This window comes from Salvia hispanica, chromosome 4 (assembly GCF_029641045.1).
Source record: "Salvia hispanica isolate PSC_SH4W2 chromosome 4, Shi_PSC_v1, whole genome shotgun sequence".
In the NCBI taxonomy this organism is placed as follows: Eukaryota; Viridiplantae; Streptophyta; class Magnoliopsida; order Lamiales; family Lamiaceae; genus Salvia; species Salvia hispanica.
Window position 1 is genome coordinate 984,466 of NC_142695.1, and position 19,156 is coordinate 1,003,621.

The 19,156-nt window shown below is 30.4% G+C and overlaps 1 protein-coding gene and 2 long non-coding RNA genes across 3 annotated transcripts; all 3 read left to right on the top strand.

The window, feature by feature from the left end:
* Positions 1 to 2,159: 2,159 nt before the first annotated feature.
* Positions 2,160 to 4,406, top strand: TAF11 (TBP-associated factor 11). Its single transcript, XM_048094685.2, has 5 exons — positions 2,160 to 2,221; positions 2,560 to 2,882; positions 3,726 to 3,813; positions 3,968 to 4,067; positions 4,150 to 4,406. The coding sequence occupies exons 2-5, from the start codon at positions 2,572 to 2,574 to the stop codon at positions 4,275 to 4,277; spliced, it is 627 nt and encodes a 208-aa protein (XP_047950642.2). The 5' UTR covers positions 2,160 to 2,221; positions 2,560 to 2,571; the 3' UTR covers positions 4,278 to 4,406.
* A 4,661-nt stretch (positions 4,407 to 9,067) lies between these two features.
* On the top strand, positions 9,068 to 9,873 carry LOC148926992 (uncharacterized). Its single transcript, XR_016137759.1, has 2 exons — positions 9,068 to 9,125; positions 9,657 to 9,873. It is a non-coding gene; the product is annotated as an uncharacterized LOC148926992 (long non-coding RNA).
* Positions 9,874 to 10,889: 1,016 nt separating this feature from the next.
* LOC148926993 (uncharacterized) lies at positions 10,890 to 11,589 on the top strand. The gene is made up of 2 exons (XR_016137764.1): positions 10,890 to 10,946; positions 11,283 to 11,589. It is a non-coding gene; the product is annotated as an uncharacterized LOC148926993 (long non-coding RNA).
* Positions 11,590 to 19,156: the final 7,567 nt, after the last annotated feature.

Below are 19,156 nucleotides of genomic sequence, written 5' to 3' on the forward strand. Positions count from 1 at the left end.
AGAAATTTAATAAAAATTGAGTTGAAAACATTAGTGGAATATGAGTCATACTTTTATATACTCCCTCCATCTCGCTTTAGCAGTCCCATTGACTTTTCTGCCCTCTTTTTGTAAAAATAATAAAAAATAGTTAAAGTGGAGAAATGATAAAGTAAGAGAGACAATAATGTAGATAAGACTCTTCTCTATATTATTCTTTCTCTTAATTTACTATTTCTCCTCTTTAACTATTTTTTATCATTTTTATAAAAAGAAGGCAGAAAAGTCAATGGGACTGCTAAAGCGGGACGGAGGGAATATTAGTTATTAGTTACATAATAAAATGTGAGTAGGAATGAGTTAGTGAAATACGGGATCCACTACCAAAATTGGTAAAAAAGTGAAATGAGATCAATTTTATGGGACGGACGGAAATAGGAAAATGAGACAAACTTTCAGGGACGGAGGCAGTACAACGGTTAAAGTGATTTAATAAATTGATAAATATTTGCAGATAATTTGTGGCGTATAGTTGATGCAAAATTATTTAAGGAATATTCGCGTTGAGTATGTAACGCTGTGCGAGCTTAGTGAAAGGATTGTATCACGAGATAAAATAATTTCATAAATATTTTTGGAGAATTTGGTTGGTGTACAAGCTTAGTGAAAAGATTGTACTCCCTCCGTCTCACAAAAGATGTCACATTTGTGGGACGGCACGAGATTTTAGAAAGTTTTGTTTTATGTGTTAAATGGAGAGAGAAAATACAATTTTTATATTCATGTGAGAGAGAACTTTTTCCAAAAGGGAAATGTGAGATCTTTTGTAGGACAAACTAAAAAGGAAAGTGTGACATCTTTTATGGGACGGAGGCAAATAGGACAAGGTGGTTTGAATTTTTTGTATAGGATCCAATTGGCGTATCTGAAGTTTTGTGAGCTTATAAAAAGTAGTTAAGACGAGACAAATTTTAATAAATATTTGATGAGAAACAGCTGAGCTCACTCAAAAGCTTTTAAGGAGGAATAAAGTGATTTAGTAACTCAATAAAAATTTGCTAAGATGCTATAAAGTGGTTAAGTAAATAATTGCAAAGAATCTAGTTGGAGTGTGTAAGATTGCACTAGCCAATTTAAGGTTCTGTCATTTGTGCGTTGGAAATTATCTAAATTCGACATAAAATAAGTGAGGACTCGTACAAGGTGAAATCCCATGTACGGTTCTATTTTGGGGAGAGTTTAATGAATTCATTTTACATAGAGGATAATTGAATTTAACTAGTAATTTTTCATTTTCTATTAATTTCAAAATCTATGACATTTTATGTGTACACATTTTTAGCGTTAGTTACTTCAGGTTAAAGGTTATAATAATATTTGATTTTTGAGAGAAAAATCTAATTTATTTGTACTATAACACTTAAGTTCGTATAAATTAATTATTACTATGATTTTTAAAGTTACAATTTATGTACTTACATTCACACATATTAAATAACTAGAACACACAATTTACCAATTTCCATCCCCAAGTACAAAATAAAGCTAGTACATCCCATGAAATCGACACTAGCTTAGGGTTGGCACAGTATCGAAATGAGCATACCGCATACCATACCGAAAAGTACGGTATGAGAAAACACGATACCGTACCGTGCCGATTTTTTCGGTATATACCGAAAAGTCGGTGTATCAAAATATGAAATCCTTTACCTTACCAACATTTCAATATACCATACCGTGATGCGGTATACCACAATATACCACAAGTTTAGGGTATATACCGTAATTAATTACGGTATATATATATATACCGTAATTTTGCGGCATATACCGTAATTGCGGTATGATGTGGTATACAACGGTATATGTAAAATTCATACCTTTGTCGTACCTTAATCTACCGGTAAGGTATCATACCGTATCGAAAAGTGCGGTATGCCGAAAATTCGGTATTTTCCGTTTTATTCACCTCAATATTCAAAAGAATCAAGTACGAATACGCTCAAAATACATTTTAAAATTTATTTATACTAATTTTCCGTTTTATTAATAATTAAGCTATATACATTAAGTAAAATAATAATGATGGGCCCAAACAAAATTATTTTAGCTGGAAGCCCAGCCCAATATCATAAAGCCCAGCCCAACTCCTCTCCCTTCACTAACTGTTCTGCAATTCCTCCCCAAATCGGCATAACCTGAAATTTCCACCTTCCGGCGTGAAGGAGAAGCGGCGACGGTGAGTGTTCTGTATACTAAAATTAGGGCTAAAACGTTTTTTTTTCTGAATTCAATATATGTATTTCACATTCGGCAAATAAATAAATTAAATTGCGTATTCAGAAATTAAATAGGGCGTATGTTATCGTTTTCGTTTTCGTATCTGTGCTTCAGATGTGAGAAGGGGAAATCAATTGACATAACTAGTCATAATGCGCGGCAGATTTCTTATGCTTTGATTACTGCAATTTAGAGACTCCGAAAATTGTGATTCAATTTGTGTATTGGCTGCTATTTTGCTATAATCTCCGTTGAAAGGTTGATAAGTATTGAGGATGTGTGTAAAACCATATGTAGGTAATTATTAGTATGAAGAAGTCTAAGGATCCGTTTGAGATTGCTTTCGAGGAGCAGGAGGAATCGCCACCGGAGTCGCCGGTGGGTATTGATGAGAATGAATCACAAGCTGCAGCGGGGCCCGGTGGTGGGGATCAAGACATGAATGCGAATGATCTTGCCGCTGGTCCGTCAACTGCAGCTGCTGGGTCAGTTCCCATTGGGACAGCTGCCCAAGTTGGCAAGAATAAAGAAGAGGACGAGGACGAAGAAGAAGAGAACATGGATGTTGAGCTTGGAAAGCTTCGACCTAGTGGTGATCCTACGAAAACAGCTAAGATGCAGTGAGTTGGCTAACTTATCGGTGTTGTCGTTCTGCTTATATTGTCTTGATTTTTACAGCTTGTGGTTTTGTTAGCAATGCTGTTTAGAGAGTGATTAAATGGGGGTTTTCGCAGGGGAACTTATTTGTTGAAAGTAATGTGTATGTTCTGATTTGGTGGTTGACCCTTATATTTGAGATATGCAAGTATGCTGAGAAGCCTACAAGGCTTGATGTTGCTTGTTGTTTTGTTAGCATTGCCATTTAAGGAGTGATTATTATAGCTTAAAATATGGTCGGAAGCCTACAAGGCTACAACCATTGTCTGCCGTTTGTGGAGAACTTTTTTACCTAACATTTGTTTAACATGCATGTACATTTATCTGTTGCATAAACTACCCGAGGATTAATTTAGATATAAACTAAAGACATGCTTGGTATGATGGAATGGAATGAGTGGGGAATGAAATGAAAATGGGTATGCAATGGCTAATATAGTGGGAATGGAGGTTGAGTCACTTGAGTGCCAAATGGAGGTAATACTAAGCAAAGAACTGGAATCACCATTTCATCATACCAAACACCTCCTAAGTGTTTCTGATGAGGTTGCAGGTGACACTGCAAATGGAATTGGATAGCTACAGATCTCAAACTGAGATTTTTCTGAAATCTCTATAAGATTATTTGCGTCTCTTGTGTGCATAATTATTAAGAGTATTTTCTTGCTTTGCTCAATTTTTGTTAATACTGTTTGATGTTCTTATTATCAAATAAGATGCAGGTGTTGGTTTCTCTCTATTTATTTCATCCCTTATCTTTGTCAGACTCAGTTTATAAGATCAATTAACAATAGTTTATTGTTCAGGGAAATTTTGTCTCAGTTTACAGAGGAGCAAATGAGTAGGTATGAATCGTTTCGAAGATCTGGATTTCAGAAATCTAACATGAAAAGGGTATGCATAACCTCATTGCTGTTTGTAATACCCATTCATCAACAAATTGCCACTCCATCTTCCATTTAAATTATGGTCCATCTCTTTTCACATGAGATCATAGTTTTCCTGTCCAATATCTGATATAGTGTGATGCTTGTATTCTTAAATCCAGTTATTAACAAACATGACTGGAAGTGCTAAGATCTCCATACCTATGACTATTGTGGTATCTGGAATAGCAAAAATGTTTGTTGGTGAGCTTGTCGAAACAGGTACAATTGCTTTTATCCGTAATACCCCACACCCCCCCCCCCCCCCTCTCCATCTCTCACATTTTCAGAGTTATGGTTGCAGCCAGAGTAGTGATGTCGGAGAGAAGGGATACAGGGCCGATCAGGCCGTGCCACATGAGAGAAGCATATCGTAGACTAAAGCTTGATGGCAAAATCCCCAAGAGATCGGTACCTAGGCTTTTCCGATGAAAGAAGCACCAATGTCTATGCATCATCTCCTTGTCTACTTTCAAGAATATGCATATGATTTTATTTAGGGTCTATTTGTTTTTCAGGATTCTATCTCATTCATTGATTTTCATATTTTGATGTATAGCAGCTTTAAATGTTATTTAGGTATTTAATAGGTACTACTATTTTATACAACTATAGCTGCAAACTAATAAGTAATTATAATAGCTAATTAAATTTTTTAATATAATTTTAAAATTATGAATTGTACTACAATTATTACTCCTTATAGTATATTAGAATTTTTTTTATTATGTATCAAATTAGCCAATTACTAAAATGATGAATTATGATAATAAAAATATTTTTCAATTAAGCAAATATTCATATAATTTAAATATTCTAAATACTATTATATGTTTGTGATCAAATACAATACGCATTCTACACATATGTATATGAATAAGTTATAGAGCGTGAGCCATACATGCTCATTGAACATGCAACAAATGTACTTAATAGATTTTGATTTAATAGATTTTGTTATTAATTTTCACACGACGCAATACTTTTTTTTTTACAAACCACGTTTAATAAAAATGGCCAAAAATAAGTTATCAGATTTTTGCAAATTAAATTATATTGTGAAATAAATTATTGCCTATATATAAACAGGGACATGCATGTAATATAGTTCTAACAAAAAATCAGGCAAAATGGTTTCACTAACTCAATCTTTGTGTATTGTTTTTCTCCTCATTGCTGCCTTAGGTAAACTAGCAATCGAATATTATAATTTCAATATTTTGATACTTTAAACTCTTTTGATTTGTAGTACCTCCTATTACTTTTATCGTACTGCGTTCTTGTGACAAAAAAAAAATACTTAGTATGTTGTGAATTTCAAGATGTTTACTTGAGCTTGAGTCCGATATAGATTTTTCCATCCTTTCTTTTTTTTCTTCTTCTCGATCTATTCTAATCGTTGAGTTTCAAACTTAATTATATTGACATTCTCACACACAACATAACTAATGTATTATTTGCATATTTATGTTTCTTGTGTTCAATTTAGGAGTGGAGGAGACATTTGGTGCAGATAGTTGTAGACACCGATTTGATAAATGTGGAGATTGCAACATGACATGTTGCAATGAAGCTTGCAAGCAGAGATTTGTAAATCAAAGACCCGTGGCATTATGTTTATTTAAGTTTTGCTTTTGCCATTACGATTGTTGAATGAATTATGTGTTATAAATAATAAGCTGATTTGCAATAAAATTTATAAACTCTCACGTTTGTTTGTTTCTAAAGAAAATTATTGTAAAATTCAGAAATCTTATTCCACATCCCTTGGCCATATTAGAAGAGTTATCCTTCTATAATCGAATATAATCATGATTCATGTGTAACGTGTGTTAATGACAAGATAAACTGCCTATATATATCGTACATATTTTCAATATAAAATTAAGCAAAATGGTTTCACTAAGATGCAATCTAATTTCTAAATAATAATGTTATTTAAATTCAGATTTTTTTTTCCCCACATTCCTTGTTTAGATTAGAAGAGTTCTCATTCTTCGATTTTACAATGTTATATTCATACGTACACAACTCACACATACAAGAAAAAAAAGTGAATTGGACAGCGGTAAAGTGTTAATACTGAGACTAAAGATCTTAGATTCGAGTCCACTATAGTGCGACCTTTTATTTTATATTCAATCACAAAATTACCTATAAAAATAAGATAAAAGTGTAGATCCATCATATATTTAATTATATTTGAGTAGGTCATTTTCATAATAGTTAGTAGTAGTACTATTTTAAGAATATGACCTACTATGGTTTATATTTTATCTTTTGTCAACAAAAATTGAAATTAGAACAAATTTAACATTTTTAAATTTTCAACATCCAACATGAGCAAAGGCGAGGACATATCTCTCGACCTTTTTTTATTTTGATTTATGAATTCAATTTTTTATTGAAATTTTCATTTCTTAGTTGTATTTTAAACTATTATTTCCTGATTGATGGCAATTAACCAAATGATTCTCAATTATTTAATGTTAATTGATTCTTAATTATAGGGCTTGATGGACTAATTTTTAATTTTCAACATATCTAAAAATAATCAAAGACAATCAGTAGGAAGCTATTTGAATTTTCAAGCTTACCAAAAATAATTTATAACATAATCTTGTACAGGATTGCTACGTAATAAATGGAATTAATTTGTACTTAATGAGATTAATGGGGTTATTTTGTTTCAATGCTTTTTTTTGTCAATTCTCAAGAATTAAATAATCTTCCGTTACATATAGAAAATACAATTCCGTTTTGTATTAATACTAGCAATATTAACAAATTTGGTCAGAATCAGAATCATAGTAACAGGGATCTTTATGTCATTTTGATTTTTTAAATTTTGGAAAACATACAAATTATATAGTACTACTCCATATCATTAACATATTAATCTCTATAGATTTCATATGTTAGTATACTTTTATTTCTTTTCAGAATCGAATTTTATTATACGTCATGTTTGAATCTTTTTTTTTTATTAGTTACATTTGTTATACTCATAAAGTATTTAATTTCACGTTCTTAATGTTTCATATTGTAAGATTAATTTTATGTCATTTTGATAATTAAATTGATAGCTTTTAACATCATAAAAAAATCCCACTATATTTATTTATTTATTGATAATATATAGCGGAGAAAAGTATGTGCTGTGGTTTGACAAACATTTATTTATTTTTTTAAAATTATTTTTATTCTTTTAATGGAATATCTTTTTTTTTAGTATAGTACTATAATACACTAGATTTAATTATGAAAACGAGTTAAAATAAATAGCAAAAGCTTTACTTCAAAATAAAATATATACAACTGAAACTTGTGATAAAGTCAATAATACAAAATAATTATGAAATATGAAACATAAACAAAAAAGGTTGAAATGATTAAAATGATTGAATTCAAAAGCATTTTTAAGTATAATAAAAAACAAAATAATATAATTGTATAAATTATGTCATAGAGATTAAAGATATTATGTTAGAAAAATTATTTTCCAAAATAAATACATTTCATTAAGTCACTAAATTAAATTTAAATAAAAAAGGAATGGAGCCAATTATCACCTCATAATATGGCTATCCCAACCTTAATTGATGGAAATCAATCATGCATTAAAGATAAGATAACCGATGGAATGGGTATGTGGTATACTAATATCTCTATATAAATAGGACAATTTGCCTACATAGTTTAAGCATAAAAATAATTCAAAATGGTTTCACTAACTCGATCCTTGTGTATTGTTTTTCTTCTCATTGCTGCCTTAGGTAAACTGAGTAATGCAATATTATAATTTGAATATTTTCATGTTTTAAATTCTCTTAATTTGTAATACTATTTAAATAGTTTGGTATTTAATATTTGCAAATTTATTTTTGGTGTTTGGTAATTAATTAAATGTCTATTTTTTTTGTTTTTTTTTCAGGTGTGGGGGAGACGTTTGGAGCCAAAGAGAGATGCAGAATACAATATGGGGAATGTGGAAACTGCGACTTTAAATGCTGCCAACACCATTGCTTGTCACAATTTTCATTTCAAAATGCCGAAGCACTTTGTACACCTCACGGTTGCTTCTGCACTCATGATTGTGGAGAGGGTGACGCTCCTCCACAAAATTAATCTGATTTGCCGTTGTAATTTTTAAATTCCTGTATTTGTTTGATTCTAGTAATAATAAAGTAATTCAATTTCAAGATTCTTATTCCCTATCTCTTGTCCGTATTAGAAGAGTTCTTCAATTCCACAATTTTATACTCCCTCTGTCCCACTTTAGTATTTCCGTTAATTTTTATGTATTCGTTCTATTAAAATAAAGAGAAAAATATATCAAATTGTAAATGAATCTAGTAGGGTTTTCAAATTTCTTTAGGACAATTTTATTAACCATAAATATGGTTGACTAAAGGTAATTACTTTAGTGGGCCTCCAATAAGTCGTTCGTGGGCTTGTGAATGAACTTGAAGCCCAAAGCTTTGCTTCAAGTGTTTGAATATAATTTATGGGCAGTATGATCTATCTATTAAAAATATTGTATGGGCAGTATGCTAACGATTTTAAGGAGGAAATATCATACTTACAGAAAGCATAGATAATTGGGGAATAATTTATGTATATTAATGTAGCTTTAACTAATTAATTTTTATCCTGAATTACTAGAGTTCCGAAGCGTTTAATTACCATACAAGAATAAATTGGTTTTTTTAATATTATTAAACCAAAAATTAATCAATTTTATATAATAGAACTGTCAAATAGAGATTTTTTGTAACTAATTATCATTTGCGATTTTTAAGTGAATCAGTCAACTTTTATATAATAGAATTGTGAGATTTTTTTAACTAATTAGTTAATTAAAGAAGTACTAGGAGTATGCCATAATTAGAAGAGATAAACGGTTGTAGGGACAAGAATGTACGTATACAAAATATTAATTAAATAAAAAATGAAATCCTATTAAAATTACTACTTAACCCCCAATCCCCATTATGGCAATGCCATAATGTCAAAAATTCATTTCCCTTAACTTTATAGGTCTTTGATTTAATGGCAAATTGTAATTAATTTAATGTTCACACGAAACATTTTTTGAAAACTGCATTTAATAAAATATGCCAACATTAAGTTGAGATTTTTGAATCATAGTTATGCTAGATAAAACTGTCTTGTATAAATAGGAAATGCATACATAGTTTTAATATAAATTAAATTGGGAAAAAATGGTTTCGCTAACTCAATCTGTTGGCATTGTTTTTCTCCTTATTTTCGCCTTAGGTAAGCTAGCAACTGAATAGTATTATAAATTGAATATTTTGCTTGTTAGGGTTGTTGTTTTAAATTTTAGGAATTCTCTTAATTCCTTTATTTGAAGCGTTTAAATTTTAGGAATTCTCTTAATTCCTTTATTTAGGTAATTTCCATTGAATAACTATTATTTCATTTTTAGGAATAAAGTATTTTATAAAAAGTTTCGTTGTGTTAGCCAAAATACATTATTTCATACACAATTTCTATATAGATAAGGGACGTGAGGTCTAAAAAATTTACCAATTCAAATACATAATTTGTATTGTAAAATGATGTGTTTCTCAATAAGCTCACTTGACCTTGAGTTGGATACATTTTTTTGTCATAGATATCCCTTTTCTTCACTATCTATTTGGGCCGGTTTATAAGTTGCGAAAAATGACACTCTTGGTTATATAGAAAATAAAATATGGCTTTACAATTTAATATTTGGAGAATTATATTTTTTGGCGTTTGATGATTTGTTACGTGTTTTTTTTTTTTTTTTTTTCTTTCTAGGTGTGGAAGAGACGTTTGGAGACAGATGCACGGCAAGATTTGACAATTGTCCAGGTAGTAAGAGTGGAATGGATTGCAACTTTCAATGTTGCAAAGACATTTGCAATGAAGATTTTGAAAAGGACCATCCTAAACCCTACTGTCTAGTAAAGTATTGCTTTTGCGATCATGATTGTTAAAACGAATTGTATGCAATCTGATTCCCAATTATTACATTTCCGTTTATGGTTTGATGGTAAAAAGAAAAAAGAAACGTAATGTGAATTTAATTTTTAAATTTTTGTGTTTCTTTTAATTATATGAAACTAGGTGAAAGTATTATAATTCCTAAAATTAGGAAAAATTATTGTAAAATTCAGGGTTCGCTTTCCTTGATTATAAAAGTTACCTTCTATTTTATTCCCATACAAATTTTCTTTTCTTTTCGTGCATCATTCTCATGGAAATTATCCTCATTAAAATTATTCTCTTGTGTTTTTGCGGTTATTCTCTCTCACGACATTTTAATGGCGATTATACACCCAAGAAGAATATAGGGTGACGAAAAACACACATCTTCTAACAAATAGTATGGGGTATTATATTTTGGTATTTTTTATTTGAAAACAAAAAATTTAAAGTTAAATATAAAATTGAAAGAATGGACACTAGTCCGCACCACTGCAGGAGGCTAGTTCGGACTAAGAAATGCTGATGTGACGGGCCACTGGATGTCACTAAGAAATGCTGATGTTGCAGATCATTGTGGATGGTCAGGTCTAAGAGAAGATAATAAAACTTTTGAAAGGTGCTTCTACTCTTTTGATGATTATTATTCTACTCTTTTGATGATTATTATTTGATAAATATCCTATTTTATTTTATACTCTGATTTGAGCCTTTTTATGGGTCATAATTAAATTAAGTACGCTTTCTACACATAGTATAAGACTTTCTCATTCATTTAATATTGGTAAATTGCAATTAATCTTCACACGAAACAATTTTTTTTTTGGCAAATTGTATCTAATAAAAATTGCCAAAACAAATTCTTTTTGCAGATTTTATCTAATAAAAATTGCCAAAACAACTTTTTTGCAGATTGTATCTAATAAAAATTGCCAATGTTAACTTATTAATTTTTGAAAATTGAAATTCTATTATCGAATACAGTCATGATTCATGTGTGACAAGATAAAGTGCGTATTATAAATAGGATATACAATGTACTTATTTTTAACATAAAATTAGACAAAATGGTTTCACTAACTCAATCATTTTGCATTATCTTTCTCCTCATGTTTGCCATAGGTATACTGGCAATCGAATTTATAATTTGAATTTTGACGTTTTCAATTCTTTTAATTTGAATTGTTTTTTTATATATTCTCATGACAAAAATATGTTATTTTTTCAAGATGTTCACTTGAGCTTTAGTTAGATATAGAATTTTCCTTCTATTCATTTTGTTCTTGATCTATTCGGGCCATTCGTCAATTTCAAATTGAATTGACATTCCCACGCATTGCATAACGACACTCATATTTATGTTGAGAATGAAACATGACTTTCGAATTTAATATTTTTGCAAATCTATATTCTTTGGTATTTGGTCATTAATTGAATATCTATTTCTTGTGTTTCTAGGTGTGAAAGAGACAGTTGGAGATAGATGTAGAGTGCGGTATGATTCATGTGGAGATTGTGACATGACATGTTGTAATGACTCTTGCAAGTCAGGATTTGCAAATTTCAATCCTTCACCATATTGTATGTTTAAGTATTGCTTCTGCGACTATGATTGTTGAACAAATTATGTTGTTATTGAAAAATAAGCTGATTTGCAATTATAAATTTTAATTTTCGTCTTTATTTTACTATAAAAATATTAAGGAAGTAATGTAATTCCTAAATTAAGGAAAATTATCGTTAAATTCGAGATTTTTTTCTCATATCCCTTGTCCGTATTAGAAGAGTTGTTTTTGTTCGAAGTCTAAAATTTTATATTCCCTACGTACACTACTCACACATACAAGGAAAAAGAAGCATGCGTGTGAGTTGGACCAGCGGTAGGTGGTAATACCTAAAGTCAAATGTCTCGGATTCGAGTTCACTTTAATACTACAATGTTTAAATTTATATTCCGTTACCAAAAAAAAAGAGAGAAAAAAGTGCCAAATTTGAGTATGCCATTTTCATATATAATAGTTACTCTTACGTTTACGACCAGTTATGGTTTATAATTTATCAGAACAAATTTAATTCTTTTGATATTGTTTTTAGAATTTTGGTTTATGTTATTTAATTTTTTAAAATTAGGAACATCCGGCATTAGCAGAGGAGGACATCTCGGTCGAGCAATATGATTTTGATTTCTGGATTTCATTTTTCATTGAAATTTTCGTTTCTAGATTAATGGAGTTGATTAATATTCTATAGTTAATTGGTTCTCAATTACTGTAATTATTGAATGTGAATTGATTCTTAATTTAAGGGATTGATGAATTTTGTAATATATTATATATTTTTATTTTTCAATATTACTAAAAATAATCAAAGACCATCACTGGTGGGAAGCATTGTATTATGGAAAAGCAAATCCGATTCACAACTATTAAATTTCTATTTATGGTTTGATGATAAAGAATAAGAAGCATAATGTGATTTTAATTTAATAGCTTTGTGTTCATTTAATTATATGAAAACTAGGTAAGTGATATATTCCTAAACTCGGGAAAAATTATTGTAAAATTAGGGGTTTGCTTTCCCTTGATTATAAATCAAAGTAGTTTACCTCTTCTTAAAAAAGAGAAAAAAAGTGTAAATTAGATCGTGGGTTACATACTAGATATAGTTCCACATCATGAGCATGTAACTCCTAACACTCTATAAGATCTATTGTCCTTATCTTAGTCTCAAATATCCATAATTATATTGATCTAAGTGTAAATTAATCATATGCCATGTACCAATACTAATCTGTCCGAGTCTTGTAACAACACAACGAATCATTAACTTATTCACCAAACATTCAAAAGCATTAGGAACATGAACTAAAAAGATAAATAATAAAAATAACATTAGAGTCAACTATTTTCGAATCCAAGCTTAGAGTTTAGCTACTCATAGACAAAAATAAAAACTAAAATAGTGTATGGATCTGAAAAATTAATGGTATTACCGAAAAACTAAAATAACGATACAATTCTTCTTCGATTTATCATCATAGAGATTAGATTATTTGAATAATTGAGTTTTTAATCTAACTATACGTTTACACACACAAACTCAAAAAAATTACGTTTTTGGATTTCCCTTTGCGGACGATTCGATCTTCTTTTTCACCGCAAAGTAGTATTAGATATTCATCGGAGATGGCCTCATTGACTATATTAATTTCTTACAATATCTAGCAATTTAATTCTTACAATATCTAGATATCTAGCAATATCTAGATAATAAAACTTTTGAATGGTGCTTCTACTCTTTTGATGACTATTATTTTGATAAATATCCTATTTGATTTTATACTCTGATTTGAGGCCTTTTTAATTTTTATGGGACATAATTAAATTAAGTAAGCTTTCTACACATAGTATAAGTTATGGTATGAACTTTTCTAATTCAATTAATATTGGTAAAATGCAATTAATCTTCACACGAAACAATTTTTTTTGCAAATTGTATCTAATAAAAATTGCCAACAATAAATTCATCAGATTTATCATACAGTCTATATAAATAGGACATGCGTACTAGTTTTAGCATAAATCAGGGAATATGGTTTCACAAACTCAATCATGTTGTATTGTTTTTCTCATTATTTTTGCCTTAGGTAAGCTAGCAACTAAATACGGCTATGATTCGGTCTAGAAAATTTACGAAGGCCTTCTCGATCTATTTGAGTTGGTTCATTAGTTTCGAATTGAATTGACATTCATACTCATAACATAACGACACTATTGGCTATATATAGAAAATAAAACATGGCTTCTTAATTTTATACGGAATATATGTAGTTTTATAATTTTTGTTGTTTGGCCATTTATTATTAATGTCTCTCTTTGTGTTTTCTTTTTAGGTGTGGAAGAGACGTTTGGACAAAATAAGAGTCGGAAGTTAGTTGGGAAGACGTGTCAAAAGACATTTGGACATTGTCCTATTCACCCATGTTGCAAGGATGGTGATATAAATTTCCCCTTTGACTGTTGCAAAACCTTGTGCAAGGATGCATATACATATCTCAATCCCAAGCCAACTGTTTCAGTAGACATTTGCATCTGTGACTACGACTGTTGAATGGATTGTGTTCATAAATTGTGTTGTTACGAAGAAATAATGATTTTCAAGTAGTAATAAATTTCCTTATATGGTTTGATTACAAAAAAAAAAGGAAAATAAAGTCAAAGAAAATTATTACCAAAATTTCGGATTTTTTTCGCTATCCCAATTGAGTATTAAAGTTCCCTTCTACTTTCTCTTACAATTCTTCTTTTCTTTCTGTGCATCGTTCAAATCAACTTGCTCGGGTTTGGACCAATCTTATCGGTTTTGTCAGGCTATTTGGCTACGGGTAATCCAGATTATAAATTGTCAACCCTGACCTAGGACTTTCGAATTTTAAATACTTCTATTGGCTACGGGCCATTTGAGCTAAGAATATTTTATACATTTTAGAATAATATACTTCTATTGATGGTTTTATATACTTTATAATAAGTGAATAAACATATAAAATTGTGTTATTTCAAATCGAAATCAATGGACTGCACCAACTCAGCGGACTGTTGGAACTATACTGGACTCTCAGTACATTTCCAACGGACCATCAAATTGGTTATGTGCAAAGTCAGTGTGGGGCTTATTTACCATTTATGGTAAAAGTGAAATAAGACTCTTATTGTGAGACGAGCTGAAATGATAAAATAAGATTCTTATTATGGGACGGGGGAGTAGATAATACTCCCTCCGTCCACGAAAAATAGAGCTATTTCATTTTTATCACTCGTTTTGGAAAATGATAATAAATAATTAAAGTGGAGAGAAAGAAAAGTAAGAGATAAAATAATATACAGAAATAACGAGGGATAAAAATGGAATAGCCTTATTTTTCGTGGACGGAGAGTGAGTATTAGATATTCTGGATGGTCTCATTGACTATATTTAATTCTACAATATCTAGCGATTTAGTTGTCGGTAATAAGAGAAGATAATAAAACTTTTGAATGGTGCTTCTATTCTTTTGATGATTATTATTTTCATAAATATCCTATTTGATTTTATACTCCGATTTGAGGCATTTCTAATTTTTACGGGTCAAAAGCTTTCTACACATAGGAGTATAAGTTATGGTATGAACTATAACTATTTTCATTCATTTAATATTGGTAAATTGCAATTAATCTTAAGAGGAAACAATAAGTTCATCAATTAATCTTAATATTGTGTAAGAATGCATTTACGTATCTCAACCCCAAGCCCACTGCTAATTTAGACATATGCATATGTGATTACGACTGTTGAATGAATTGTGTTCATAAATTGTGCTGTTATGAAGAAATAATCTGATTTTCAAGTAGTAAAAAATTTCCTTGTATGGTTTAACCCCTAATTGGCATTTTTTTACAATGTATTAATACTCGTAGTTGTATGATCTTGTGTCTTAATTTAATGATTCAAAGCCTATCATTTAGTTGTAGTTAGCAATTTAATAGTGAGTTAAACGATATAACAAACTCCAATATTTAAATGTATTAACTAAGTATTATACTTCATTACTAGCTTGATAAATGTAGAGATTACAAATCTTGATTATATATAGTGATTTGAGGCATTTTTATTGGTCATAGAAGTTATGGTATGAACTATTCTCAGGGATTAAATGATCTTCAGTGGCAATTGGCGCTCCATACTAATAAACACTAGTCATCAACACTAGTGTCAGTAACATAATTAATATTGACTTATTGTTCAAACCAGACTACATAAATCAAAGCTCATTTTCATAAATTAATTTGTTACCCGTTTTAATAATATTTTATGTCCATTAATCTTGCTTTAATTAATTACTCCATTTTTTTTTATCTATGAGTGTTAGCGTTCCAAAGTGTTTATTAAAGCATTAGCAATGGAGCGCTGATGGGCCCCACCATAGTGGAAAAGGGGTGGAAAAGGGGTGCACCCCTTTTCCACTATGGTGGGGCCCATCAGCGCTCCATTGCTAATGCTTTAATAAACACTTTGGAACGCTAACACTCATAGATAAAAAAAAATGGAGTAATTAATTAAAGCAAGATTAATGGACATAAAATATTATTAAAACGGGTAACAAATTAATTTCTGAAAATGAGCTTTGATTTATGTAGTCTGGTTTGAACAATAAGTCTCTCTCTTTCCCCCATATGGCCAATATATAGGCCCTAGCCGATGAGAAGGCCCTTCGATCGGCCCTACATTGTGGGGGAAGGGCCGCCGGTCGGCCCTTTGATCTTATTTTTTTATTTTTTTTTTGTGCTGAAATAGAATGAGAGAGAGGAAGAAACATGGAGGAAGAAGAAGAAGAATGGAGGAAGAAGAAGAAGAAAGCGGCGGTTGTGATGAGGAAGATTAACCCTATTAATTTATATTTAAACTATAAATTAGTTGGCCTATAATTTTATTAAATAGATTGGACTATAAATTAATGGGCCAATAATTTTATTAAATTAATAGACTAATTTAGGTTTTCATTTAGTTAATTAATAAGTTAGTCAAATATTTGAGATAAATTAAAATTTATTTAATGTACTATAATATTTTTACTTTTTAATTTAATTAAGTTAACATATTAAATATAGAAATGCAAATAAAATAAAATAAAATAAATGATGATGTGGAAATGAAATGTAAATGGAAGGGCCTTATGGAAGGGCCCTTCCATTGTGGGAAGATAGGCCCTCTCCAAAATTGATGATGTGGAAAAAAAAAAGAAGAAGGGCCCTATGGGAGGGCCCTTCCATTGTGAATGCTCTTACTCCCCCCGTCCCACTTTAGGAGTCACGGTTGAGTTCGGCACGAGTTTTAAGAAATGTAAATGAAACTTGGTGAAAAAAGATTGTTGAATGTGAATCCTACTTTTTTATATTAGTTTTATAATAAAGTGTGAGTGGAAAAAAGTTAGTGGAATGTGAGGCCTAATACCATTTATAAAATATTTCAACCGGGACTCCTAAAGTGGAATACCCAAAAATGATAAACCGGGACTCCTAAAGTGGGATGGAGGGAGTACTATTTAGTAACGGGGATAACTTTCAACTAGCTTGTTTTCGTACAATAACTATCCTATTTGAGTAACGATTTCAAATTTTTAAGTTTATATAAAAATTTAATAGTGTTACACTTATTAATTTGATAAAATGTACTCCCTCCGTCCCGTAATAAAAATCTCTTTACCTTTTGCACGCGATTGGAGTTTTCTTTTCACTGCAAAATAGATTTTAGATATTTATCGGAGATGGGTCTCATTGACTATAATTAATTCTTACAATATTTAGCAATTTATTTGTTGGTAATAAGAGAAAATAATAAAACTTTTGAAAGGTGCTTCTACTCTTTTGGTGATTATTATTTATAAATATCATATTTGATTATATTGGTAATCAAATATAATCGTATAAGTCACTCGTTATTTAATATTGGTAATTTGCAATTAATCTTCACACGAAACGATTTTTTCTGGCAAATTGTATTTAATAAAAATTGCCAGCAATAAGTTCATCTTTCCAAAGTAACTTTCAATTTTCAGGTCATTATTGATTTAAGGGAAAATTGCAATTATTTTCACACGAAACAATCTTTTTTATTCAAACTGCATTTTATAAAAATTGCCAACAATAAGTTGTTCAAATTTTTGATATGCTATATATGTGCTAGATATAACTCTTAATATGAATATTAAAAGTTGCTTACATAGTTTATACATAGAATCAGGCAAAATGGTTTCACTAACTCAATCCTATTGTATTGTTTTTCTCCTTATTTTTGCCTTAGGTAAACTTGCAATTGAATATGGTTGCGAATGTTACTCAAGCTAGTCCACTCGGTCTAGAAAATTTACAAAGTCTTTTTGTTTGTATTAAAATTGTTGCATTTCCTAAATATTTTCACTTGATCTTGAGTTAGATATAATATTTTCTTCATGTCCATTTTCTTCTTGATCTATTCGGGTTGGTTCGTCGGATTCGAACTGAATTGACATTCTTACTCATAGCATAACGACACTCTTGGTTATATGAAAATATAACATGGTTTCATAACTTAATATTTGTAGATTTAAAATTTTTATTGTTTGGTCATTTATTAAATTAATGTATATTTTTGTTTCTAGGTGTGGAAGAGACTTTAGGACAAAAAAGGAGTCAAAGGATAATTGGGCGCACATGTTCAAAGACAATTGGGCGATGTCCTGGTTACGCGTGTTGCATGGAAGGAGAACAATGCGAACCTAAATGTTGCAAACACTTGTGCAAAGTTGCATATGAAAATCTCAATCCCGAGTCCACTTGTTCAGGAACTTTATGCATCTGTGATTTTGATTGTTGAACGGATTGTATTCTTACGAAGAAATAATCTGATTTTCAAGTAATAAATTTCCATGTATGGTTTGATTATAGTAAAAAATAAGGAAACTGAAGTTAGAGAAAACTAATTCAGGATTTTTTTTTCGATCCCAATTGATTATTAAAGTTGAGTACCTTCTTCTCTACTTTATGTGCATAGTTCTAAACGGAAATTGTCGACCACTCTTTATCTTAGTCTCAAATATCCATGGTTATATTGATCTAGGTGTAAATTATTCATATGCCATTTTTTATTACTCATTTGTTGAGTTTTGTAACAACATAACGAATCATTAACTTATTCGCCAAACAATCAAAAGCATTAGCAACATGAACTACAATCGATAAATAATCAAAATAACATTAGAATCAACTATTTTCGAATCCAAGCGTTCTAAGAGTTTACACTACAAAAAATCGTGCATTTACCAAGCACCGAAGTGCTATGAATAACCCTAAAGTGCTAGGAAAAATCGAGGTTTCCGAGCACATTTTCGAGCACACAGGGTGCTAGTAATTTGCTCGCTCGGAATTATTTCCAAGCGCCTATCCGAGCACTGAGAGAGAGATCAAAGCAAAAACACTATGATCAAAAGGATTTTAAAAATAATTAAAAAAGTAAACAAAGTAAACACAATATGTTCATTGCACGGAGGATTTGACACAAACTTAGCATCAAAATAAAAAAAAAAATCATGCAGAAGATGGCATCAATCCGCAGCAATAGCAAGTTTTGATTGCAGAAAGGTTCACCAGTGAAGATTCACTTATGTTTAACCAAAATGCACAACTCATGCATGAACTAGCTAGATCTGCAAAAATGAAGTACACATGCAGCTCATTATCCATAAACAAACACATAAACACAATAAAACAACAAATCAACAACACAATCTCCGAGCATTGTCATAGTGCTAGGCATTT